Raw genomic sequence first — 26,929 nt, forward strand, 5'->3', positions numbered from 1 at the left:
AACTTTCTCCAGAGCTTTTATTTAAAATGGGCAAAGAAAATGTGTCAAAGAAACTGTCGTTTCCCAGAAAAGTCATTCCCCAGAAAAGTTCATGACTTCTATGTGAATTCTACCAACTGAAGTGTCTGCTTGATAGTGGCAATGGTGCTATTAGCAGGTGGACGTGCCAGCTCCCAAGGCAGAGGTTCACTGTCAGGGGCTAAGTATCCCTGCTAACAACTCAGCCTCTTACAAACCTGATGTTTCTTCAGCCAAAAAAATAAAACTAAATTAAAATTAAACCTAACAGTACTTCTGGCTGAGACTCTAGAAGTCCGCAGGAGGGAGGGTGTTTGGATGGAGGAGGCCTTGGCTTTACAGAATGGAGACTTATGGAATCTTTTAAGACACTAAAGAAACCCACATGGTAAAAGGCTGGGCACGGTGACTCATGCCTGTAATCCCAGCACTTTGTGAGGCTGAGGCGTGCAGATCACGAGGTCAGGAGTTTGAGATCAGCCCGGCCAACATGGTGAAACCTTGTCTCTACTAAAAATACAAAAATTAGCTGGGTGCGGTGGTGCATGCCTGTAATCCCAGCTACTGGGGAGGCAGGAGAATCACTTGAACCTCGGAGGCAGAGGTTGCAATGAGCCAAGATTATGCCATTGTACTCCAGCCTGGGTAACAGAGTGAGACTCCATCTCAAATGAAAAAGAAACCCACATGGTAGCACTAAGGCTAATCAAGGACCTATCACCTTTAGGCTTCATGGGGTCTTGGCCTCCTCAGTACCAGCAGAGGGCCTAGAGTTCAGAAAGAAATGGCCAAACACATCCTCCACCATGTTTACCACAGCCCAGCTTCCCTTGCACGTATCCTCAAGGAGAGCAGTAAAACCACCTCTTCAAGCAATGCTTTCCTTCAGTTTATTGTTCTTCTTAATAACCAGGTAATCAGGAGCCAAGTCATGCCTCAGCCTTCTTCCTCCCTGCATCAAACTCAAGCTTCCTCCCACACCCCTCTCGCCAACTAAAATGCACAGCGTGTTCCCATCCCTCCTCTGCCCCTCTCTCCATCACTGGCCTGTCCCCACCCACCCTGATGTTCTTTTTTCTCCCCCACCCTCTCCCCACCCCTCACTACTCTGAGCCCCAGGCCTTGAGATTTTGCTGCCCAGACTATAAATCTGGCCAGTGCTGAGAAGAGCAAACAAAGGAGCAACTGTGGGAACTGACAGCTCAAGGACTGTGGCATCAGGGTGGGCCCTTGGCTGCCTTTCTTGGGAGGTGCTGCCAGGGCTGGTCTTCCCACCGGCCACTGCATACAGCTCAAAATGACAGAGGGTGTCAGTGGCCCTAAGACGGGTCTGCAGGCACTGGAGAAGGGGGGCCTTTTGCAAGAAATGAAATGTGACAGAAATGAAAGCCCCTGGACCACAGACTTGGCAACATTTGACATAAAATATTATCACTAAAAATCCCTATGATTACCTCCCAAAATAGAACAGAATCGAAAAAGAAATAAGAAAGAGAGAAGAAGCGAGGGAGGCAGGGAAAGGAAAAAGGAAAGGGAGAAAAAGGAAGGAAGGGAGAGAGGGAGGGAGGGGAAGAAGGGAACGAGAGGGGAAGAGGGAGGAAGTGAGGGAGGGAGGGGAAGGAAGAAGGGAAGGAAGGTTTACAGGTCTACAAGTCTAGCTGTGGGTAGAAAGTGTAGTTATAATATAGCTACTCCAAACAGGCATGAACCTGGGGCTCAATTCCAGGCTCATTTTAAAATCCCAGTTTCAGGGAACAGGACTCAGGTGGGAGCCACCCCTAAAAGCCTTCCACAGAGAGAGTGTGGTTGAGTGCGTAGGCGTCGCTATCCTCTTCCTCCAAAAGCAGCTTGTCGATGGTCAGTGAGCTGGAGGCTCTCCTGGGGTCTTCCATCTCCTGAAGGACTGGCTCAGGGATAGAGATGGGGAGCTGGACAAACTGGGGCCCGGGCAGGGCTGGGGCCGGAGGCTGATACTGCAGGGTGGAGGTGGGTAGCGTGGAAAGGGGCTGAGGCCACGGGAAATAGGTGAGGGGTGCCTGGTGCTCTGGGCCCTCCAGCGGGGGCCCCACTGTGGGTGTGGCGGAGCTTCTTGTCTGTGACAGGGAAACACAGGACAGAGGGTTAGCAGCCCCGGGAGACCAACCCACCTGTCCTTGCCCTTAGAGGGGTCTCCATCTCCCACTTCAACTCTGCCCTTTCCTGGTTTCTCACTTCATGGGGCTCTACTTCTCCTACTCAAAGTCTTCCCCCAAAGGAGAAGCCATGCAGACTTCAACCACAGCCCCTTCCCTGTCCCTCCCTAGCTATATGTCCTTGCTCGGGCCACTTCCTACACGGAAGGCTCATTTTTCTCATCTATGAAATAGAATACAAATAGTAATGAACTCATTGGGTTAAGCCAATTAGAGAGGATTTTCCAGGTTTCATTGAATACAAAATGCATTTCTATTTCAGAGATCTTAAAACATGAAAAAATATGCATCTTGAAATCTATGAAAATACAACACATTAAGCCGTAGCCTGGCAGCTGTATCCGGAAGGTGGCCACTGTCCTGCCCAGACACAAAGACAGTCCAGGCTCCACACAACAGCTTGGAGGTCCCCATGAGCCAACACAGCTCCGTCACCTCCCACCCCTCTAGTGGTGGCCAGCATGGGGAGGTCCAGCCATCCCCAGGTGGGGGAAGCACTGCTTTGTCAGCAAACGTGGCCTGCCTTCCTGCTGCTGCCTGGTGCCTTCCACATCCTCATCTTCCTCTGTCTCTGAGCTGCTCTCCATTGCCACCCCACTCATGGGCACCCCCCATGACCCTCCAAGGGTCAGCTTGCATGCTCTATGAGTCATACCTCTCCCCTGCACAGTGACTGCCCTCACAAACCTCAGCAAGAGGCAGGCCTGGATTCTTAGTTTTCTTTCATAGTTGAGAAAAGCAGATAGAAGAGGATTGTCTCTGCATGGATTCATGTGAGAGAGGCCAAAATCTCCCCCTACTATCCCTGTCTCCCCGATCATATCTCCCTCCTATTATCACTGTGTCTTGAGAGCAAACTGCTAGAATGATTTAGGTCAGGGCTTTTCTCAACTTCCTGGGGATCTTGTTACAATGCAGCTTCTGCCACAGGAAGTCTGGAGGGGGCCCTGGAATTTTGCATGTTCAGGGGACACCAATGTGGCCAGTCCAGGGACCAGAGTTTGAGTAGCAAGGTTTTAGGGTGCTTTGCATAGAATGATAGAACCGGAAAGGGTCTCAGAGGTCTTTCAGCCTCCCAAAGTCCAGGCTGAGGTGTACACCCCACCACAGCACACCCACTTCGCCTCGTTTGACTTAAGCCAGTGGTCCCCATCCCAGTGTCCTGAAGCCAGACGGGATCCAGGAAAGCCTCATTATTTCCAATTTTTCAAAAGTCCAAATGGAAATCCTACATTTCCCAGTCATAAACCTGTACAGGTCCATTGCAACTATAGGTTTCTTTGCTCAGGAATAGAATTACACCCACCCAGCACCACAGCAGATCTTATCTCTGCTGATCAGGAGTGTGGACTTGTAGCTGTAGCCAGCTTTGATGAGTTAATTTGCAAAATGGCAAAACAAATACATTATTTCTTAATAAATACTCTTTGTTTGATACACAGAACCTTTCAAAGCAGAAGGTGGGGATGATGAAAGGGGATAATGAAAGGAATCCTTGGTAATGAAGTGGCTGGGAACCATGAGTCCTCCACCTCCCCAGGCCCCCTGACATGGAAATGAGTTGCCTGGGAGAGGTGTTGGATTAACTCCTTCTTATCTATCATCATCCAGGTTCCAAAGTTGGTTTGCTGGGTAGCCAGCTGGGCCTAGGATGGAAGGGCTTCTGCAGGCCTTGCATAAAAGGTGCTTGGACGAAGGACAGGTGCATCAGGATTGCACTGCACCCTGGAGGGAAATGGAGGAGACAAGGTGGACCAAAGCAAGCTCCACCATTGAAGCTGGGCTCTGGGACTGCTCAAGGCCCAGCTCTACTTCCCGTGGTTTCCCTGAACTGGAGCTGGATACAGCTGTAACCACAGGTCTTTTTGCCCTTGAACCCTTGCAAAACTCCCACTCCTTTAATCAAACAGGCACCATTAACATAAATCTATTTCTCTTCTTTCCTTCTTTCCTGGGGGAAGGAGAGGCCCTTCCTTCCCCATCAGGCCCTTGGTTAATGTTAGCAGATTTTGATAAGATGATGTGCTAAGCCCTCCAAATGCATTATCTCATTTGATCCTTACAACAACCCTTTTCTTGGTATTCCCATTTTATAGATGAGGACACTGAGGCTCAGAAAGTTGAAGTCACTAAGCCCAAAGTCACATAGCTAGTAAGTGAAGGGGCAGGGATTTGAATACAGGCAATCTGACAGTAGAGACTGAACTTTAAAGAATTACCCTACACGTGAGTCTGATGCCATTGAAATTATCATCTGTGGCTCAGCCTAGAAATCTTCTGTTAAATCCCATTATTAAGTGAACAATCGCTCCCTAACTTATCTGAATAGAAATGAAAGGCTGGTTCCAACACAAACCCCCATGTAGATCTCACCTGGTACCCTATTCACTAAAAACCTCAACTTGGAACCAGGACTCACTGCTTTCAGGGAAGCTGGGGAGATTTAGAACAGGGAATCAGAGAAGATCTTCCCAGTCCTGAGGGGCAGAAAGTATGACAAGAAGGCTGCAAGACATCTTTGTGGAAGATATTTCAGGAAATGAAAATCAGGGCAGGCCTCCATGGAGGACAAGGCGAGCTTTGATGACCTGATTATCCTAAGAATCAATACTAAGGAAGAGCAGGGTCAGGAAGTCAGTTCTGATTCTAAAAGGTACACTCAGCATGGGCAGGTGCAGTTCTGCCTTTGTGTGACATACCGTGACATTGGTGATGAGTGGCGGAGAGGCATAGGTCAACACTGAGGAAGGCCCCACCACCGTGTAGCTGGGGCACACGGGCTGCACATACATGTCAGCTGAGTAAGGACAGCTGACAGCTTCATGGGGCACATACTCGGTGTAAGGTGTCCATGGGGCCAGGGGCTGGAGGGTGGCCGGGGTGGGCTGGGAGAGCCAGCCAGCACACAGGGCACCCTCCTCCGTCACTGCAGATGCAGAGACCTCCATGTCCAGGCAGGAAGGACCTGTGGGAAGAAGGACATTACGGAACTGCAGATGCCACCCAGATGAGAGGCCTGAAGAGACCAGGGCTACGGGGCACTCTTACCCACTGTGGTGTAGGTCGCCAGGGGCTGATGGGGCAGCACAACCTAGAGGGGAGAGGAGAAGACCAAGGTCAGCGTTCAGCCATCCCCAACTGGCCCTGTGCAGGGGACTTGCCCAGAGGGCCTCAGGGCAGGAGAGTAGAAGGTAGGAATCTCTCTGGTTAGAACAAAACACCCCACCCAGTACCCCAACGATCACCACCTACACTTGAGGAGTTTGTGTTTCCATTTAGCAGGAAGTCTGTGCTCTCAGGGAGATGGCATCTTCCTCTTCTTAGGGAGAGCCCCCAACTCACACCAGGGCATGTGAGTCATTTGCTCACTCAGACCTTGACAGTAGCTGTGTCCAGTGGGCCATCTGAGCCAGCCCCGATCCCTCATCCCAGTTACTCCACCCTCACTCTATCCGTGGCAGCCTCCACCATGCAGCCTTCTGCCTTCTGCTCCCAGCAACTATCCCACACAGTGAGGACCTACACTCCTCCCTGCCTAATCCCTTTGGTCACATCCCAACCCGTTCACTTGCACGCACGCACACACACACACACACACAATCTCTCTCACACACACACATACACACACACACACATACATATACACACACTCATACACACGCTCTCACACATACATAGACACACACACACACACACACACACAATCTCTCACGCACACACTCTCACACACATACACACACATACACACATACACACACACATACACACTCACACACGCACATATACATATACACACTCATACACACTCACACATACATACACACACATAGACACACACACACTCACACACATACATGCACACACAGATACATACACACACACATATTCACACACAATCTCATACACTCACATACACATACGGTCTCACACACATACACATACACACACGCACTGTGACACCCATGCCCACAATTCTCACACACAAATACACATTCTCACACACACATATTCTCCCACATTCACACACTCACACATACACACACATACTCTTGCACACTCACACACACAATCACACACTTACCGCCGTAGGTGCAGGTGCTGTCCCGCTGCTGGCATGGCCTCGCTTCCTCCTCAGCAGTTCCTTCACTGGCTCCTTCACGCGGACGCCCTGGTATGGCCGGGCCGGGGCCGGGGCTTGTTCCGGAGCTGTGGCTGTGAAAAGCAATGTCCCTGGAGCCCATGGTCCTTCTCGGACGAGCCCCCACCCCAAAGTGCTCATTTGCTCATGGATCTGCCTGCTCCCTAATTCATGCTTGAACACAGAACACCAAGTGACACTTCCCAGAATACTTCTCCAGGATTGTCACTCCTCCTGCTTCCAAACTTTCTGTGGGTCCCCTGCACCCAGACAACTAAGGCCCAGCTCCTTATCCTACAACTTAGTTGTCTGGGTGCAGTGGACCCACAGTTTCCATTTAGTGCACAGACTTCCTGCTAAATGGAAACACAAATCCCTCAAGTGTAGGTGGTGATGGTTGGATAAGCCTTCAGAATGAGATCCGAACCCATTGTTCTCACCATTTTGCATGCTCTCTACTACACAATCCCTGACTCCAACCAGAAGGTCTGTCTGTATTTCTCTGCGTGTTCCCTGCATGTCTCATCCCCTCATCTGTGGTTGAGGTTTTCTGTGGTCAGAATTCTCTCTCACTTCTTTCAACCTCTTGGTTCTTGGTGACCCAAAACAAGTGCAACCCTCCTGCCTGACCCCTGCAGCCTGAGGAATTTCCACATCCTACAGCCTCTCAAACATTTCCAGACCTGATTAGTATTCATCATAGGTGGCAGTAGAGGACAGCTATAAAAGCAGGGACTCTGAGCCAGATGGCACAGGCCTCAAATCCTGCCCCTGCCACCACCTTGCTGTGTGATCCTGGGCAAGTTATTAAACCTCTCTGTGCCTCTTAATCTTCAGTTTCTTCATCAAAGGAATGTTGAGAGAAGTCACCTGATGTGGCAAATGGGTAGAACAGTATGTGCTTCAAATAAACTCAGGTACAGTGTAGGCATTCAAAACAACTCAGTCTGTTATGTAATAGTTATTCCTTCTGATGTGTCTTATGCCCACAACTAGCTTATAAACTTCTCAAGGTGAGTTCTTGTACCTTATTTCTCTATATGTTCCCGGTAGTATGCCCATCCATCTTAAGCTCAGTTGATACTTATCTGTCTTAAGGTCAGCTGATTAATCTATTGGGTGACTCCTGAAGCTATGCTGCCATTTGTCTTCCCTTCACCTCTCCTCCACCTTTAGAATGGAGGCAAGTGGCTCCCAGGTTCTCAGTGACTTCCAGGGCACGGAGTGAATACCCAAGGGTGATCCATGTGCCCTGGGGCCAGAGAGCATCCACCTGCTGCTGAGAAACAGTTTCCTTCCCCTCTTGTCATCAAAGCAAAGAAACCAAAGCATTGACCCAAATAAGAGGCAGTGCATAAGGCCCTTCCTGGCCTGGGAGAGCAATTGGAAAGCAGCCATGGCTGGGAAGTGACAAGCTACCCACCCAGACGGCCTGTGGCCTAGGGGCCCTGGGCTCTCAGAGAGCAGGCCTGGGCCAGCCAAGAAACCCTAGCACTTAGGACTTCAACAGAGAGGCCATTATCATCCACCGATAAGGGATCCAGGGATGTGGCTCTGAATCAAAGTCCTGGAAACCTGGGTATCTGTTAAACCCGGATCTGCAGCGCTACCCTGGTTGAACTTTGCTCAGTAAACATCCAGCTGATAAGGTCCCATGCCTGACTCGGCACCAGACCTCCCTCCAGGTTCTAGCCATGAGCAAGTCCTGGCCTTGAAGCCCAGAAGGCAGAGAGAAGCTTGGGCAGAGGCAACAGGAAGCGGAAAGTGAGCCCCATAGGCAGATGATGTGGGGTGAGGAATCCCTGTATCTCAAGTGGACTTCAGACCCATCCTCCAAGGTCTCTCAGCTGGCCAGGTAGCAAATCAACCAGGAAGTGATACCATATACAGGTACAGGTCCTGCTCTGGGAGAGTGTGACTCTAGGGGGCTTATATGGGCCTAGGAATCTGTATGTATAAAAATCTCTCAGGTAATTCTGAAAACATATTAGCACTAAAACCACTGATAATTCATTCCTAATTTAACATAAGAATCTCCCTATAATATCCCAACAGGAGAGTCATTATCCTTATTTTAACTTCCCCCGTCTGAACAAGAGATCTACCAGTCTTGATTCATTCTTTCAAATATTTCTAGTGCCCAGGAGTACGGCACTGAGCAGGACTCATGCAGCCCCTGTCCATGTGGATCTTGCAGTCTAATGGGGAAGACAAGCAACAGAAGTTGCCAGCAGCAGAAGAACGTCACAACTTGTGAAATTCTGCCATAGGAGTGTCTAGCAGGGGGAACCAGCCTGGTATCTGTGCCCCAGGGCCAACTGTGCACCTTCACCTTAGTTCTGAACACCAGTGACAGTGGACTTGAGAACACACATACCTGTATTCAAATCTGGGCTGTCGCTTACTGGTGGAAAGTTCTTAGATTTATTTAATGTCTCTGGGCTTCAATTTCCTCATTTGTAAAATGGGAATAATAACTCTTCTCTCACACAGTGGTTGTGAGGATTAACTGAAATAATACATTGGGAGCTCCAAAGGTCACATCTAGATGCTCAATGCATGTCATTTTTCTTCTCTTCTCTCAGGCCATTTCCACCTTCCTTACAGGGGGATATCATATCAGACAGCTCTTCATCTTACTGAAGCTGCCTTATGGTAACACATGCTGTATTTCCCTCCGTTACTTTCTAAAGAAACTCACGATCCTTATCCATTTACAGCTGTCTCATCTATAAAGTGAAGATCATAATGGTATGATGTTGTAGGGTAATTTAAGGATTACATGTGAAGTGCTTGGACTAGAGTTTGGCACCAAGCATTTAATACATGTGAGCTCTTATTATCATGCGTGTTAGTAGTAATATTCCTTTTCCACATCTGAGAGACACTAGGTGCCCCCCTAGGTCTGAAGGGACTTATAATGACATGGTTTCAGTCTCCCCACCTTCCTTCTGGGTGAGTCACTCTTGCACAAGTTCCATTTGCCACTTTCCCTACTGCCAGGTGGTGCCCAGCGATGACCACAGACCCCAGGTACGACATGACGTGTCAGACAGCAGAGCACCTGCCCTCCCAGACTCTGCTCACTCTTTCTCAGGATTACCCCATGGCTGTCGGCATTTTTGATTTTTATGAGTACATAGTCAGTGTATATATTTATGGAGTACATGAGATATTTGGATATGAGCATGCAATGCATAATCATCACATTAGGGTAAGTGGAGTACCTATCCCCTCAAGCGTTTACCACTTCTTTGTGTCATAAACAATTCAATTATACTTTTTTAGTTATTTTTAAGTGTACCATAAATTATTGTTGACTAGAGTCACCCTGTGGTGCTATCAAATACTAGGTCATATTCATTCTCTCTCACTATATTTTTATACTCATTAATTATCCCCACACCCTCCCCCTGCTGCCCTTCCCAGCTTCTGGTAGCCATAATTCTACCAGAAGTGTGTGAATGTTTAGCTTCTACAAATGAGTGAGAGCATGAGAAATGTGTCTTTCTGTGCCTGGCTTATTCCCTTAACAGACTGTCCTCCGGTTCCATCCATGCTGTTGCACACATCAGTTTTGTTCACAGTCGTATCCTGCAATTCACACTTATCTCCAACTGAGTTCCCAGCTACTCCTTAGGCATAAAGTACAGCCTGAGGCATTCTGCACTTAAGAGAAATTTGGGAAAGGGGTTATTTGGGGGTCTGAGCACTGTGGTCACCCTCTTAATTCAGCTGAGGGACAAAAAGGGCTCAATCCCATATGAACATATATCAGACCAGCTCAGAGACAGGTGTATGGCTCACCCCCTCTCGTTTGCATGTACACCTCTGAGGAAGGGCTCAGAGGCCTCCTGGTCCCAGTTCCTCCCAGGAAGTGGACACACCACACACTTGGCTGGAAAGGGACCAGCTGGGCACTTCCAGGATCTTGTCAAGAGACAGCTCTCTGCCTCCTGCTGTTTGTAAATCAATGAACAAAGAGGGCTTGATGGAGGTGCCGTGGGCAGAGAGCATCACCCTCTAATGTCTGGACTTCCTTGGAAAGCACAGTGTCAACAGGTGTGCCCTGGCACAACAGACCATATGTGGCGCTATCTCTAAGTCCCCACCTCTTCCTATTGCCGTTGCAGGATTCCCACAGCTTCCAAGGGTCTCCTGACTGCCCGCCATGTGTCCACAGCCAGCTGCCGAGCAATCCTGTAACTGACTCCAACTGAGCAGGTAAGAGGGAGGGTGCTTCTCCTAGTGGCTTTGCAAAATGCTCATAAAATATCAGAATCTGAAGCCTCAAGACAATTCCAAAGGAGCCCAACAGGCAAGTGTTTTTGCAAGTTGAAACTTGCAGTTGGTACCTTTCACACCAACCTATGTGCAGCAACAATAAACATTTTTAATTCCACAGTAAACACTGAGCTCCCTACTGTCACCATCATGAGAACTGAGCCCACAAATACAAATTTGGGAGGGGAAAAGAAGCTTGTCTAAAATCACGATTGCCTCACCTTGGGGCTACTGTATCCCTGAATTAACTTCAAAACAACTAAACTGGAATCTGTACGGTAAATGTTTTTAACCTTTTAAATAATTTTCTAAAATAATAATTTAAAAATCCAAAGAAAATAAACCAGGAGATTGAAATAATAAGATATCAGCAGAGAAAATAGAAGCCCAATTTCCCAAAGTGGAGTTCCCCCGATCAACTTTCAGCTACAGGTAGTACACCCTCAAAGCCTGAAGCTTTCTCACCATTAATCCTGTGGTCTGAGAGCCTTTTAAGTCTCCCATGGGTATCCAAGAGTCTATCACTGAGGAAAATCTTTCCACCTCAGCATGAGCCCCTTGGCCCTGATTGGAAATCTTTTTCGGGCTGAGAAGTTCACCATATTGCCTTTCTATGCCACTGGAAGTCAGGCCAATGGAGTTTGAGAGAGAAAAAAATCATTTACGGAGAAACCATTAATTTGTCCCCTAATAAAAGTTTCCCTTTTCCAAAATGAGCAATGAAACAAAACCTGTAGGTATAAAAAGTCAGCAGAGACTATTTCAGTTCCCCCGCCACACACCCAGACATGCTCCACATCACAAAAATAAGAGTCCTGCAGCTGCTGTTCCGCTGGGGAGTGCAGAGCATGAAGACTCGAGCCAACTGGTCCCCTCAGCCATGCTCTGGCTGCATGTGGACATGTGTCTCTGCTTTGCACCAAGCTAGGGAACATATGGAGTGTCCTGATTTAAATGAACATGGCGCTCCAGTTCCTTGATGAAAGTATAATAAAATATCACCCAGGACATATGCAAAATAGTCAGCACTTGTTTATTTAATGACACCTTGCCAACCACACTCATGCCACAGTGCAGGAGCTACTCAGCTAAGGAGGTCAGTCAGTCCCTCCTGATGGCTCTGAGCAAAGCAAACACCTAGGGCCTGGTCACTGGTATCTTCTCTTCTGGGGCAACTTTAAGACAGCACATGTCAGAAGGCATTCATTCAGTAAAACAGCCTCCAAGGCACCCTTGAGAGAAGACCCTTCTCCCAGCCATTTCTCTCTTGTGACGTACCATGGGCTGCCAGGGCCAGGCACCAGGTTGGACAACACTTAAGAGAGTGGCTCTAATGGCTAGGTGGGCTGCAGGATAAACATGCATTTCTGTCCAACCGTCTCACCCACTGAGAGCACTCTCCATTCACAACTGACTGGTTGAATCTTGAATTGGCAAGGCAGCACCACAGTGAGGGATAGAGCAGAGGAGAAGAATGTATCTTTCCTTATTAGATCAAGGCTTGAATCTGAAATTGCCCAACTGATCTAGGATACAATAACATAGGGATAACCTGTGGTTAGGCAGCTGAAGGAGGCAGCTGGATATCTGGTTGTTTGTCCCTTGATTTAAGCAATACCTAATTTTGGCTTTTCAAGACCAAAGAGAGCCTTGTGAAAAAATTAACTTTTCCTGTGACCATCATGTAAGGACCACTTCCTTGGAGGACAGACTCTTCAGACCCCAGCATTAGTTTTATATCTGGGGTCAGACCCAACTGCCCAAGTCCCAAGGCTCATGTTGGCCTGGGGTGCAGCCTATGTGAGTGAGAGTAGCCCTAACAATGGATTCATGAGAGACATCACTGTCAGTCAAGAGGAGCTTTCTGGATAATTCTCAGCTTTGCTAACCAATGGCCCTCATGATACAAGGGATTCCTTTATGAAGGACATTAGAGAAGGGGAGTGGTTGTTAGTATCAAACCTGGGAAATAAGTCACTTGGTCAATTTTGGGGGAACTTACCTAAAAAAACAAGTAAACCTTATAGCCACACAAGGCCATTTTGAAAGATAAAAGCTCCTAGCCCAGAAGAACATATGACACATTGTTAATGGTGACACACTATTGATCACTCTAGGTAACCACTATAAATATCTTTTGCTTCTGACTCTTCAGGATTTTTTTTAAGACCCAGTGAGAGGAAATACAATTTTCTTTTCATTTGTAGCAAAACTAACAAACTTGCCCTGGCTTCTACTGAAAATCAAGTCACAAAAGTTGGGGGCACCTGTCACTTTCCTATAACGAATTCTTTATATTTTCATACAAGAATTAGCTGGGCATGGTGGCAGGCACCTGTAATCCCAACTATTCAGAGGCTAAGGCAGGAGAATCGCTTGAACCCAGGAAGCAGAGGTTGCAGTGAGCCAAGGCAACAGGAGCAAATCTCCATCTCACACCAGCCTGGGTAACAAGAGCGAAACAAAAAAAAAAAAAAAAAAAAAAAAAAAAAAAAAAAAAAAAAAAAAAAAAAAAAAAAAAAAAAAAAAAAAATTCTCCATCTCAAAAAAAAAATGTTCATGTAAAGAATTTTTTTTGTGCTTGTGGCCCTAGGACTTCTAGAGAATGTTAACTCCAGTTGGCTAAAGCATTATTCACATCCTTAACTGAAACACTGATGTGGGTGATTTTCTTACAGTGACAGCCTGAGTCAGAGTTTTCAAATTTGTTCTTTCCATTCATGGACAATGGCTGATTTTTTTTCCAAACAGGAAGAAAGAAGTTGGATTTTGGCCAAAGGTTGGACTTGACATGCTGCAGAAAGGTTTCCTGCCCATTTACACCATACTGTAGTTTACCTTTTTTTTTAATGTAGGCCCACAAAGAAATCCCATAGGCATGTGAACGTAGGCTTTCTGTTCACTGACATTTGAACTGAGAGAATCCTGTAGCCAGGAAATATAAACACATCACTCACGTATCCTACAATCTGGATGATACCCAGGACAGAGGAGAAAAAGACAGCAGGGGCAAAAGGTAGCTTTAAAGATGATTAGAAGACACGAGAGAAAGGGGAACCACTATTGAAATACAATTTGATGTTGCCTGCAAGGCTGCTGGATAGCTGAGGAGTAAGTTGTCATATCTTGCTTGATAGGCTGGAGTGTCTCTATCAGGAGATCACAAAGATCGTGGCTTACCTCACGTTCTCTGGTCTGGGTGAAGAAAGGAAAGGAACAGATGGTGACATTTGCCCTCCCTGTGTTCTCATTCTAGAAGACTATTCCTTCCCATCAGCCCTGCCGAGCTCACTCACCAACCATAGGCAGGTCCCCTGGGAAAGGCTGAACCAGGGGCCACAGTGACTGAGATTTTCCTCAAATCTAGGCAAGCCACCAGGACCTAGAGAGAACAGCCCTGACAACGGGAGCCAGGGGATGCTCTTAAGGTATGTTGGGGGTGACGACAGAGGATTGTTCAGTCTTAGAGCCACAGAGCCCCAGACCAAAGTGGTCTAGGAGCCAAATGATTCCTGTTTAACGAAGGCCGTAGCCAGCAGGGAATAGATGCCCAGGGCAGTCACACAGGGATTCCTCTAGGTTGTGTTAAGCTGAAGTAAACAGCCCACTGACCCACAGACCACCTTTATCCACCAAGCTCAGATCTTGATCTTAAGTGTCACTCAGAGAAATAAACAGGACACCTTGAGGCCTCAGGATTACCTGGATTGTCCCTAAAGTACTGGATGTCCGTGCCATAACCAGAGGCGGAGGCAGCCAGAGGCCTCAAGTGTGAGAGGTTTCAGCATGGCAGCGGCCCTCCCACCCTTCCCTCACAGGCACGACTGCCCAGGCATCCTCTCCCCAGTGCTCTCTGCACCTTCGACACCACACCTCCCTCCTTCGGAGCATCCTGCACAACAGATCAAGCACAAAAGGCTGTTTGTACCCATTCTCTTCTCCCAGGGACGTTCAATGTTAGGCCTCTTTTTATCTAGACTCAGGTCTGTTGAATGAATGGGTGGCAAAGGTCCATGCGTTTCCTGGTCACATTCTTAACTCTCAAGAACTCTGATATCACCATATTCCCATTTGCATGATGTTCCATAGAGACTTTGACACTAATGATTACAGGTAGATCCTCACTACAATGAATTCCTCTTCCCCTCCCTTCCTTTACTGAGTAGGAATGTGATGCTCAGAGATGTTCACTGACTTGACCAAGGACTCCACTTGTAAGTAACAGTGTCCTCAACCAAGCACAGGACCTGTGATTCCAAGCACGGTCCACTTCGGCCTCACTGCCTGCCTCCTCCCTTCCTGGGCAAGTCCTGTTTATTTCTCTGAGTGACACTTAAGATCAATCATCAAATGATTCTCGGCCCGGTCCTAACCCTCCTTGCTCCAGTTAAAGTCTGGGCTTGGACCACCCTGATCCAGTTTCCCTTAATTGCCAATTTCCCCAAGAAATGGTGTTGCCCAGTTGAGAGAGGAGAGATCAGCCTATGAGAACCTTGTCAGCAGCCTTCTCACATGAGGAGTGACGAGAACTGAGAGACCCAAACAATTCCCCGCAAGGTTTTATTTTTGGTGTTTTTCGACTGAAATGACAGCGGACAGGTCCACCTGAGAAACCAGCTGCATCTGCCCGCCTTTTACAGAAACTGGAGTCAGCAGAGCAGAAAGGGTTCCTATCTCAGCTACATTGTGTCCCAGGGTAGGGGACAAGACCAGGAGACCCCTGGCAGAGCATTCATTGAACAAGTACTTGCTGAGAACAGATGAGGTTCCTGCCCTCTTAGAGCTTACAGTCTAGTCTAGTGCGGTACACAGACTTTAATCAAATAATTGCACAAGCAAATTTAGAATTGCAAACCATGAAAGAGCTGCATCTGCCTCAGAAATGAAGTGGTTCTGGTTTGTTTGAATGATTTAGTAAGGCTTGAACAAGCAGCAAACTAGGTTTCTCAGTCTACAGAGACTGTATAGAGGAGAGTGCAAGTGATATGACTGTTCTGTCTCCAATGCAGAGGAGCTGTACTAGGGCCAGAGGCTGAGGCCACATCATGAGCAGAACTTTGTCCTGCACCCTCTAAGTAGCAGGTCCTTGAGTGAATCCTAAGGGTGTGTCACTAGCTGGTCCTATCCTTTCTTGGCTGATTGGGCCACCAGGAGAAGAGAAGTCCAGGGAACTCAGAGCCTAAGGTGGAAATCAGCAGTTTTCAGAGTTTCCATACTGAGTCCCAAGGGTGACTTGCTAAGAATCAAATTTGCAGAGGCTTTTGTGCCAGGCTAGAACTACCCTTGATGAAGTCATAACCTGCTCCATCTATGCATGGGCCCTGTTCAACTGGGAGGGGAAGAAGGACCCAGTGCAACACTAAAATCCTTGTCATTGAGAAGCAGTGTGGTATACTTTGGGACTAGACCTAGCTTAGAAAGCCTGCTGTGTTGCTTATCACCTGTGTGACTCTTGGCGAATCACTTAACCAGTGTGTGCCTCAGTTTCCGCATCTACAAAATGAAAATAATAATATCCATCTCAAAGGGTTATCATGAGAACTGTATGAGAGTAACACAAGAAACACCTGGTGCATAGTGGGTTCCCAACAAATAGCCGTTTCTCCTTTGATCTCAGCCAACAATCCATGGCCCATCTGTCATTGGAAGTAGCCTTGGTACAGCGACCGTAACTTGCCCCCATTCAACTACATCCTCATACTGAATGTCTCTGTCTTCAGCACACCCAGGATCTTCTGCTGCCTGCAAGGCTTGTCTCTGCCTGCCTTCATTATGCTCCTGGAATTTATCACTCAGGTACCTGGAATCCGCAGGCATCAAGACAGCCCCACTTAGGAGACAGGGAAGCCAATGATGCCACAGAGAGACTGGTCAAAGACCTCACTTTCATATAGCAATCCTAGATGAAGACATCAAACCCCCAGAAACAGGCTTTTATAAAGATACCATGAGCTGAGCAGAAGAATTCTTTCTTCAGAAGTCACCAAAGGATTAGGTTTGCAGCAGATTTGAGTTTTTAAAGGATTACTCTAGAAATGAAAACCTCGGATATTTTGAATGGCAACAATTAGGTTGCAGACAGAGTATGATGGCATCCCCTTGTCCTGACCTCAGATGCAGCCCCTTAAGGAACCTGTGCTTGTCTCCTAAAGGCCAGGAGCACAGCCATGGCTGAGGCTGTGTTGTAGATACTACTCTGAGTGAGATAGAAACGTAGGAGCACATATCGCATATGGAATAGAAACGTGGCAATGGGCAAGGGAATGCTCTTCAGTGACTGTAGGTGGGAGTTTTATCACCTCGTAGAGCAAGGCAGGTTCCTGGATTACATATTTGGCATTCCCTCAGCTTTACTGAGAGTGGGGCATCAGAAGGAGAGAGAAAGGACCTAAACAGAGCTCCAGATCTACCGTCCCAGATCAGGTGAATGAGAAGAGTCGACCTACCCCAGTGACCACCCCAATTCTATAGCAAAGCAGTACAACAGTGAATGATGAAGCACAGGAAACGGATGTATCCACCCTTATTAGATCAAGGCGTGACTCTATAATTGCCCATCTGAGCTAGGATGGGAATAACCTGTGGTTAGGCAGCTGAAGGAGGTAGCTGGATATCTGGTTGTTTGTCCCTTGATTTAAGCAACATCTAACTTAGGCTTTTCAAGACCAAAGAGAGCTTTATGGGGAAAAAAAATAACTTTTCATGAGACCATTGTGTTGTAGGGACCACTTCCTTGGAGGATGGGCTCTTCAGACCCCAGCATTAGTTTTATATTTGGGGTCAGACCCAACTGCCCAAGTCCCAAGGCTCATGTTGGCCTGGGGTGCAGCCTATGTGAGTGAGAGTAGCCCTAACAATGGATTCATGAGAGACATCACTGTCAGTCAAGAGGAGCTTTCTGGTTAATTATCAGCTTTGCTAATCACTGGCCTTTATGAAGCAAGGGATTCCTTTACAAAGGACATTGGAGAATGGGAGTGGTTGTCAGTATCAGGCCTGAGAAAGAAGTCACTTGGTCAGTTTTTTAGGAATTTACCCCCTCCTTATTCACAAGAGAGCCACAAAGACTGAAAACATAGTCTTCACAGATTCAAAGCTTAATGAAGACCAATGCAGCATGTTTCATGGCCATTCACTGCCACTCTCTGTGACCAGCTAGCAGGGATCTTGCTTAAAAATGCAGTAGATTGGCCATGTCAGGGGATCCAGCTGTGATCTGAAGAACCCTGGAATACACTTATGGTGCCTGCAGGTTCCAACAGAGTAAGAATGGCAGGGAAATGTGGGGGAACATAAGCAATTAGAGCTCCAGATATCCTCCAAAAACTGTGCCATTTATATTCTTATACTGAAGTTCTACGGTAGATTTGGTTTGAAGAAGGGAGTTTCTGACAAAAATGTTGTAGACATCAGCCTAGATATTCTTGGATTTTCTTCCCAGTGCTAATATTCTTTGTCCTAAGATGCATCTGCACACCCCCGGATCTAAGCAAACACCATCTATTTCAGGCTTCAAACCCAATGCTATATGTTCCATGACACCTTCCCTGATTTCATGGTCCCTGCCTTCTGCTGAAGATAATTCATTTCATTGGTCAGTTTCTGTAGCTGGAAATAATTCCATAATTGGATGGATGGATGGCGGGATGCATGCCTGCATGGATGATGAATAGATGGTTGATTTTCCTTCTATTCCTTTCCTTCCTGAATTGATGTGGCTTTCATCCAACATTAAGATGTGCTCCTATTGTCAACTCTCTTGCCTCTCTTCTTTCTTTTCTGTCACCTCAGCATTTCCTAGTCCTGGAAAGTTTTAACAATGTCCTATATGCTTGTTCTTTTCCAGTGAAATATGTGGCTCTTTCTAGTGGATTAAAAGGTAATTCAGTTTAAGATTGGTCAAATTCTTTTTAGTCCCAGCACCTGGTCTGAGAATTATTCTGGTTTATAATTTTTTGGTGACCAGCTCTTCCCAGAAAGTGGTACTAATGAAACTATTACTAAGAAAAGGAGACCACACATCATTGTTTCAGTTTTCAGTATCTATTTCTTGCATATTTCAAGTGTCATTCTGCTCACAACTAGATTATAAACACTCAGTCCAATCTTGTGAATTAAAAAAACAAAACCAAGTTTGCCAGTCAATACAAGCCTTGCTGCCAGCCTACGTTACAAGGTCGGCAGGAAAACTGTGACCCGAGTTCCAATCATAGAATAGTCAGATTAATCATCAGAAGTAACCCTGATCGCTAAGCCACCTCAAGTTACAAGACTAGAGATATGTACCCTGCCATTTCACAAGAAATGCAGAACTCAGGGGACGTACAAATTGTTATCCAAAATTAGCCTACATAACCTTTGTCTTCAGAGGTAGAGTATGACAGAATGGGAAAATAATAATAGCAACTAATATTTATCGAGTATTTACTTAATGCCAAGCACAGCAGAAAACCCCCACCACAATCCCGTAAAGTAAGAGCCACACCCCTGGTATGTGTCTATAAAGAAATGGCAGCAGAAGGAGGCAAAAGGACTTGTCAGCGTCACACAACCAGTAAGGCGTAAATCTAGGACTCAAACTCAGATTCTCCTGCCCCAGAAGCTAAGCTTTAACTACTAAAGGCAAAGAAAGAGCAGAACTGTTATGCTCTAACTCAAAGTTAAACCCTACTCTCTACATTTTACTCTCCACACCCCACCCAAACACACACACACACACACACACACACACACACAGAGAGAGAGAGAGAGAGAGAGAGAGAAATAAAGAAGTGCCAAGGAGGCAAAAGCCTTGGCTCCCAGCAAAGGCTGCCTGCCACACCAGGCTCTCCACTAAAACTGTCCAGTAAACAGTAGGGCTGGGTTATTTTGGGGACAAGCTCTAGGTCCTTCTCTGAGCCTTTTATTATAGCTAAAATGTCTTCAAAGTGCCCCACAAAGGAGGCACAGCAGCAAGCAGAGACCTTGTTTTCTTCAATAAGTAAGCTGAAGTAGATGTTAAACAGTCAAAATGGGTTCTCATGGTATGAACTACCATCTGCAGACTTCATTCTGCCATTAGTCCCTTATCTGACATGGAAGGGCTGTGCTTTTACCAAGAGCACCTCCTAAGCACTGTGAGAGAGACAGGCACCATGGCAGGGAAACAGGACAGCTTAGCAGGCCAACACTTGAGGTCTGTTCAGATGAATTTTGCTGTTTAGGAGAGTTATTAACTTAATCTTCATGGTTCAGTTTCCTCGTCTATAAAATGGACCTTACAACAGAATCTACTTCATGGAGCTTTTATGAGGATTAAATGAGATAATGCACTCAAAGCATAGTGAAGACTGGAAGTTATGACACTCAACATCTATCTGCCTTCCCTTTCTTTCTGACAACCCCTGCATTATGGAGGGTGGCAATGTGCCCAGGTAAACAATTATGCTGTTCTCCCTTGTAGTTGGAAATGACCATCAGATCTCAGCAGAAGTTGTGTGTTGGGGAGGGAGAAGAGGCAGCAATTGGGAGTCATAATCTTTTGCCATTCCCTTTTCTTCTTCTTCCTTGTCCAAAGATGTGATGATCACAGATGTGATGGCTGAAGTTACAGCGGCAACTGTGAAAGAACCTTGAGGACAGGAGCCACATGTCAGGGACAGTAGATTAGAAAGACAGAATGGCCCTGGGATGATGTTGGCACTGTGAGACTCCATATGATTCTGACCTGCCTACTGTGGATTTCTTTTATGCGAGAGAAAGGACACTACTGTCTTACTTAAATCTATGTTATTTCAGGTCTCTTCAGCAATCAGATGTAATCCAAACTTATCCAACGGAACATTTTGGATACTACATGGCACCAAATAAGTTCTCCATCCCCCAGAGCTGTTTATTTATCACTGTTAAAAGGATTGAGCATTCTTCTGCTCCTAGTAATGCCCAAGGGTTTATTAGAAGCCATCAATTTCAACCTCCAGGTGAGCAGTTCTCAGCCTTAACTGAACATTAGAATCACCTGGGAGGCATTTGCTGCTCCCCTCCAATGTCCAGGACAATTTAATCAGAAGCTCTAGGTTGAGATCCAGGCATCTGTGTTTCTTAAATCTCCCCAGAGTATTTCAGTATGTAGCCAAGGTGGAAAAACACTGCCCTGAGCAGATGTGAGAATCCCGGCCCAGGCGCAGTGGCTCATGCCTGTAATGCCAGCACTTTGGGAGGCCGAGGCAGGCAGATCATCTGCGGTCAGGAGTTAGAGACCCGTCTGATCAACATGAATAAACTCCATCTCTACTAAAAATACAGAATTAACCAGGCGTGGTGGCACATGCCTGTAATCCCAGCAACTCAGGAGGCTGAGGCAGACGAATCACTTGAACCTGCGAGGTGGAGATTGCAGTAAGCAGAGATAGTGCTATTGCATTCCAGCCTGCACAACAAGAGCAAAACTCCATTAAAAAAAAAAAAAAAAACAGAATCCCATCTATTAAATTAAGGACTTGTGATTTAAAACATGTATTTATTTATTTTTTATGTAAACACTCAGGAAAACTCAGCAGTTAGAGCTAGAAAAAAACCTCAACCAAGTTCAATCTCTAGGAAAATTAGCCAGGAAAAGTCAAGTTCCATTTCAACACTAGAACATTTGAGACCCAAAGAGGTTAGGTGGCTTGCCTAAGGTCCTTCACCCAATTATCTGTAGATTGGAAAGTAGAATCCCTGATTTAAAGAGCAATGCTTTGTCCCCAGCATTACACGAGAGGGTTTCAGAGAAGGCCTCCCCATCCCAGATAGGTCCACTTCTGTCAAGCAGTTCTACAAAAATGAGAAAACTAGAATGTTACTAAGCATTTTATAAAGGTGAGAAGTATGTTAATGTTCATAATCAATTAGCCAACATTGGTTTGGTTGGCTCAGAATAAGAAATTGGTAAACATCTTCATTAAGTGGGAAAATCAACTACTTTAGAAGATGTCAAAGGGGGAAAAAACATTTACTTTGTAATGGAAAAGTTAAAAGCAGTCATTTACAAGACTTCTTTATGAATTAAATGTTCACACATTTAATGAACAAGTGTAGGCAAACTTGATTTTTTTTTTTTTTTTGGTTCCTCATGAAAGAACAGAATCTCAAGTGTGAATTGGAAGAGAGTTTTCAAAACTTTGGGGACAAATTTGGCATTTTTCTTTAGTAAGTAAATGTAAGAGACAGGAAGTAAAGTATTCTTTACTTTACCAAGAACATCAGCTGCTCTTTTACTAATTAAATCCGTGTGTTTGGTTGATGTGTGTCCCTTATTTCACCTCCAGAAGGTGCATGTAAATTCGTGTCTCTCTTTTGGATTCTACTTGCCCTTAACAGCAAGAACTGCTTAATTGGCCAGGCATGGTGGTTCACTCCTATAATCTCAGCACTTTGGGAGGCCAAGGCGGTTGGATCACTGGAGGTCAGGAGTTCAAGACCAGCCTGGCTAACATGGTGAAACACCATCTCCAGTAAAAATGCAAAAAAAAATAGCCGGGTGTTATGGCTTGCGTCTGTAATCCCATCTACACCAGAGGCTGAGGCAGGAGAATCGCTTGTAACTCAGAGGCAGAGGTTGCAGTGAGCTGAGACTGCACCACTGCACTCCAGCCTGGGCGACAGACCAAGACTTCATCTCAAAAAAAGAACTGCTGAATCAATGAAATTAACTTGGTAAGAAGTAAAGGTGCTCACTTGGCTATTAAATAAGCAAAGGTTGTAACATAGAATAGAAGTATTGGAGGTTGTTCAGAAACCGAAATTACTTCTCATTAAGGCTGTGCTTAAATTTATGTAGGAGATAAGCTTCCAAAAATTGTATGCATAGTACACATTTTACTTTAACTGCTCCCCAAAAAATATTGGCTCTTTAGTGGAACCCTAGAGTAAATCTGAAGAGCAGAGTTCTATGTTGAGGAGAATTTTAAGGCCCTAATTTTTCTGTTTGCTAAATCTCTGCTCTGTTCAAGTTGTCTGAAAGCAAAGGCATATTCATGACATAATAATTTGATAAATTATTTCCTGTTCCAAGGCCAGGTCTACAGGACACCGAGACAATAAGCCAATCTAAAGAAAATCAGTCAAGCATGCCTTTCATTAGCATTTTAGATCATTCCCTAACACAAACAACAACAATAAAAAACAGCTGTCCGATTTGTTCACTTTCTAACAAATGGAGTTCAGTTAATTATACTCAGTTCCATCACTTTTAAGGAAGAAATTCAATCAAATCAATTTGGGGTATTGTAAAAATTATTTAATGAATTGGCTGCAAGTTTTATTTCCCATTGGTGTTGGCATTGTACAATCCCAGGATACTGAGTATCTTAAGGAAATGAATGCCTGAAGAACCAACCAAATCATCTTAGACCAGAGGTTGGCAATTTTTTTCTATAATAAGCCAGAGAGTAAATATTTTAGGCTTTATATGCTGTACAGTCTCTGTCACAACTACTTGACTCTGCCTTGTAGCAAAAGCAGTCCTAGACAATACTCAAATGACAGACATGGCTGTGTTCCAATAAAACTTTATTTACAAATGGAGCAGCAGGCCTGATTTAGCACAGAGGCCATAGTTTGCAGACCCCTATTTTAGACCCTTGGAAAACTTTGCAATATCCTATCATCCAAGAACATTTAGACTAGGGCTTTTTAAGTATTCTAATCAAAGTGTGGAAAAGGATATATAAATTTAACATAACACTGATCACTCAAGATGTGCCCACTGGAGATTTCCAGGACGGAAGGTACTAACTCACCACTATCACTACTTATCAGGAAACTTGCTATAATTTTACGTACACTCTCTACTTTAGTTATCACAAAAACCTTGCGAAGCAGACATTAGAATCCCCACTTCCCAGGTGTTTCAGAGTGCGAGGAGGAATAACTAAGTAGCACAGTCAGCTTTCAAACCCAGACCTGCCTCCCTCCAAGGCTCCTGCTGCTTCCACTACACTGTTACTAGCTGGGGAGGGATGGTAATTCTTCACATCTGCACCTGACCAGCAGACCAAATCCAGAACCCAGGGAGGGGATCTACAGATGGAGTGACTGCATCCAATTGGCCCCTCAGACAAATTTCAAATCCATTGGTTGAGGCTTGAAGATTTCTACTTCTCTGTGCCAGCGGTTCTGGGCTTTGTCTTGTTATTCTCTCATCTTAACCGAAAGCTCATGTTCACATTTAGTCCACAAACGAGGGTCATGGACTAGGTAGGGAGGAGGCAACGTTCACAAAGTGAATGTTTTCTTAACCCTTTCCAGAACCCCACAGTACAGTCATTTCAGCTCATGCCTCGAGGATGTTTTCTGAAAAAAGAAAGTGCCCTTTCAGCACTCTTGATGTCTGATTTCAAACCCTGCCCTTCCATCGGGTGTTTGTAAGTGGGCTGACAATGCTGCCCTGTTTTTACTGATTTCCCCACAGGGTTTAGTCACCCAGGTGCCCTCTATATATACCACATACTTGGGTTCGGGTTAAGGGGATGGGTCCAGAGCCCAGGGCCTCTCCTACTTTCTTTTAAGGCTTAAAGGACAATTCAGGATAACTTTGATTTGTGTTCATGTAAACATGTGGAAATATTCACCCAAGTTATTCCACTGATGAGCTTACAATGTGGTCTCCCTTACGATGGAGTTTTGCTGGACCTGACTGGTCTCCAGGGTGTGAGCAGGAAGCATGCCCTCCAGCATCCCCTTTCAAAAACCTGGGGCCGGGCGCAGTGACTCACACATGTAATCCCAGCACTTTGGGAGGCAGAAGCAGGCATATCACTCGAGTCCAGGAGTTTGAGATCAGCCTGGACAACATAGCAAAACACTATCTCTACTAAAAATACAAAAAAATTAGCTGGGTGTGGTGGCAGGCACCTGTAGTCCCAGCTACTTGGGAGGCTGAGGTGAAAGAATCACTTGAACCTGGGAGGCAGAGGTCGCAGTGAGCTGAGATCACGACACGGCACTCCAGCCTCAGCAACAGAGCAAGATTCTGTCTCAAAAGAAAGTCTGTTCATCTCTTAGAAGGAATTAGAAATGAAAAAATTTAGTACAGAACCAAGAGGGAAAAATACAGCAAATTGTATATGCAGGGAAGCAACTCATATCTCAGAGGCTGACACAGACAGAGCGTGAAGTGCCACTGAATGTGACTTTAGTGGCACCTCACTTACTAAGGTTAGATCCTCAGAATGGGTATGATTTTTACCCCCACTTTACATATGAAAAATCTAAGGATTGAGAAAAAGGAAAGTGACTTGCTTATAGAAAGTAGGCACCAAGGCAAAACTCCCTCCAGGGGCTCACACAAAAATCAAATGATTCAGCCCTAAGCGAAAGGGCACACAGATGCTTAAAAGCCCCCAGTAAAGAGATGAATGCCCACCTGCTCTCATCCACAGAGCACTTACAACAGGGTCAGCTGCCATTGTCCCAGGAAGGATAGGCTGTCGCTGCTCCATCGCTTGCTGGTAGGAGTTGCATGCCAACCATTCTCGAATATTCCTAGTTATCTTGGGAGAAGTCCATAACTCTCAAACCCAAATTAAAGCTCATTTCTCTTCATTTTTAAAAAAATACATCTTACTGATATCAAATAATGGTGGGTCTTCACAATCTGAGAAATTTTGAAATCACTCTTCTGTATTACTTGTTAACCAGCTTAAATCCAGAGAATTTACATAAGGCATAAACCAAACGACAAATTGGTGATAAGGTGACAATGTCACATTTTAAACAGTGAAGTTATATTTTCAGAACTTTAATGGATCCAGTCGAGTATCTTTCCATAAAAAGGAACACTCCCTAATTTACCTTTTTCTGTAAATCTAGATTCTTTTATATTAAGCTTGCTTGACACAGAGCGTACTTAAATTAATTAAAAGGTGTTTTAAGAAACTAAGAATCTTTAAGAAAAAGATAGAGCAATTTTTGGTCATTCTTCTTGCTTGAGGAAGTATAGAACTAAGCCCCAATAAGGTTCAACTCTCAGAGGCTGAGTTGACTTTGTTTACCTCGTGAAAAGAATGTTGTAAATAATCTGTATGATTTCAGTTATGAGTAAGGCAAGTTGCTTTTTGGTCCACATAAAGGAAAATAAAGTTCACAGCTGTCCCATGCAACTCCAGGGAGAAAAATGAAGGCCAAAGATAAACCCACTGCTCCCTTTGCAGTGGGATAGACAGGCCTTGCCACAGAAGGGGAAAAAGAATGACAAAAGGCAAGACAGTGGAGCTAGTGAGGACACGCTTCGCCAAGCCAAGTCTCCACTCCTCCCAGGGTATCCACACGAACACGTCACGCCCTGGCAGAAAGCTAAGTCACTCATCTAGAAACAGTCCCAGGGAATTCAACAGCAAGCTGAAGAGCTGCTGCTTCTGGAAATAAAGCCCCTCCTGTAAAGAACTGCATGGCTTTTCCTCCCAGCCCCCAAACCCATCCCACATCTGGCTTTTGTTGTGTGAATCATAAACTGCCCTTTCTTCACCACAGTGATTCATGCACAGGAGCGAGGTACCCCGACCCTTCCCACCTTGGAACACTAGTTCGTTCCCCTCCAGCCTGGAAAATCAGCATCACCTCTGACAGGCTGGTTTCTCCACCAGGCTCCATCCCGCCCACCTCCCCACATCTCACTCCCAGGCTTGGAACCCAGACCCGGTGGCCCCATCACCTCCTCCACCAGCTCCCCAATCCCAGGCCAAGCTGTGATCACCTGGCCCCGCTGGCCCTCGCTTTGCTCTGACAGCCACCGCCAAACCACTTACGTTTTTGCCAGAGCATGGCCTGTGACAGGATGTTGCCTTTTCTCTTTGAAGCCGACAGTTTGGCTTCTTTAATGCGAGACTGGGGTGTGCTTTCCTCCAGTGGAGCCACCGCTTGTGCTGAGGCTGTTTCCTGGGCTTTTTAAAGGCCTGGGTTCCCGCTGCGTGGGGCGCGTCATCACGTCCTCCCACCTCAGGCGCGGGTGCAACGTTTCTGCAGCCAGGCCGCCGGTCACCCCACTGTGCGCGCCCCAGCGGCACAGGCCCAGAGTGTTCCACACCCGGAGCCAGCCAGCTGGGACAGAGCAACAGCGTAGCGCAGGCGGCCACAGCCTGCCCAGGCCCCACGGGGACGTGCTGGGTGTGGGTGTGAAGGTGGTGTGGGGCAAGCTGTGGGGACCCCATGTCTAGCCCTCCCCAGGCCAGTGATGAGCCCAAAAGCCTCTCTGGAAAACGTTGGGCTTTGCATAGCGCGTGCAGGCTTCCAAGCCACCAGGGCATGGGGTAGGACTCAGCCCGCCATGAGTGCCTGC

The 26,929-nt window shown here is 46.1% G+C and overlaps 1 protein-coding gene across 1 annotated transcript; it reads right to left on the reverse strand.

The window, feature by feature from the left end:
* POU2AF1 (POU class 2 homeobox associating factor 1) lies at positions 1–26,929 on the reverse strand. The gene is made up of 5 exons (XM_017517694.2): positions 26,400–26,929; positions 6,292–6,422; positions 5,259–5,301; positions 4,910–5,175; positions 1–2,111 (listed from the first exon to the last, which is right to left on the reverse strand). The coding sequence occupies exons 1-5, from the start codon at positions 26,413–26,415 to the stop codon at positions 1,797–1,799; spliced, it is 771 nt and encodes a 256-aa protein (XP_017373183.1). The 5' UTR covers positions 26,416–26,929; the 3' UTR covers positions 1–1,796.

Source organism: Cebus imitator, unplaced genomic scaffold (assembly GCF_001604975.1).
Source record: "Cebus imitator isolate Cc_AM_T3 unplaced genomic scaffold, Cebus_imitator-1.0 Scaffold641, whole genome shotgun sequence".
Classification (NCBI taxonomy): domain Eukaryota; kingdom Metazoa; phylum Chordata; class Mammalia; order Primates; family Cebidae; genus Cebus; species Cebus imitator.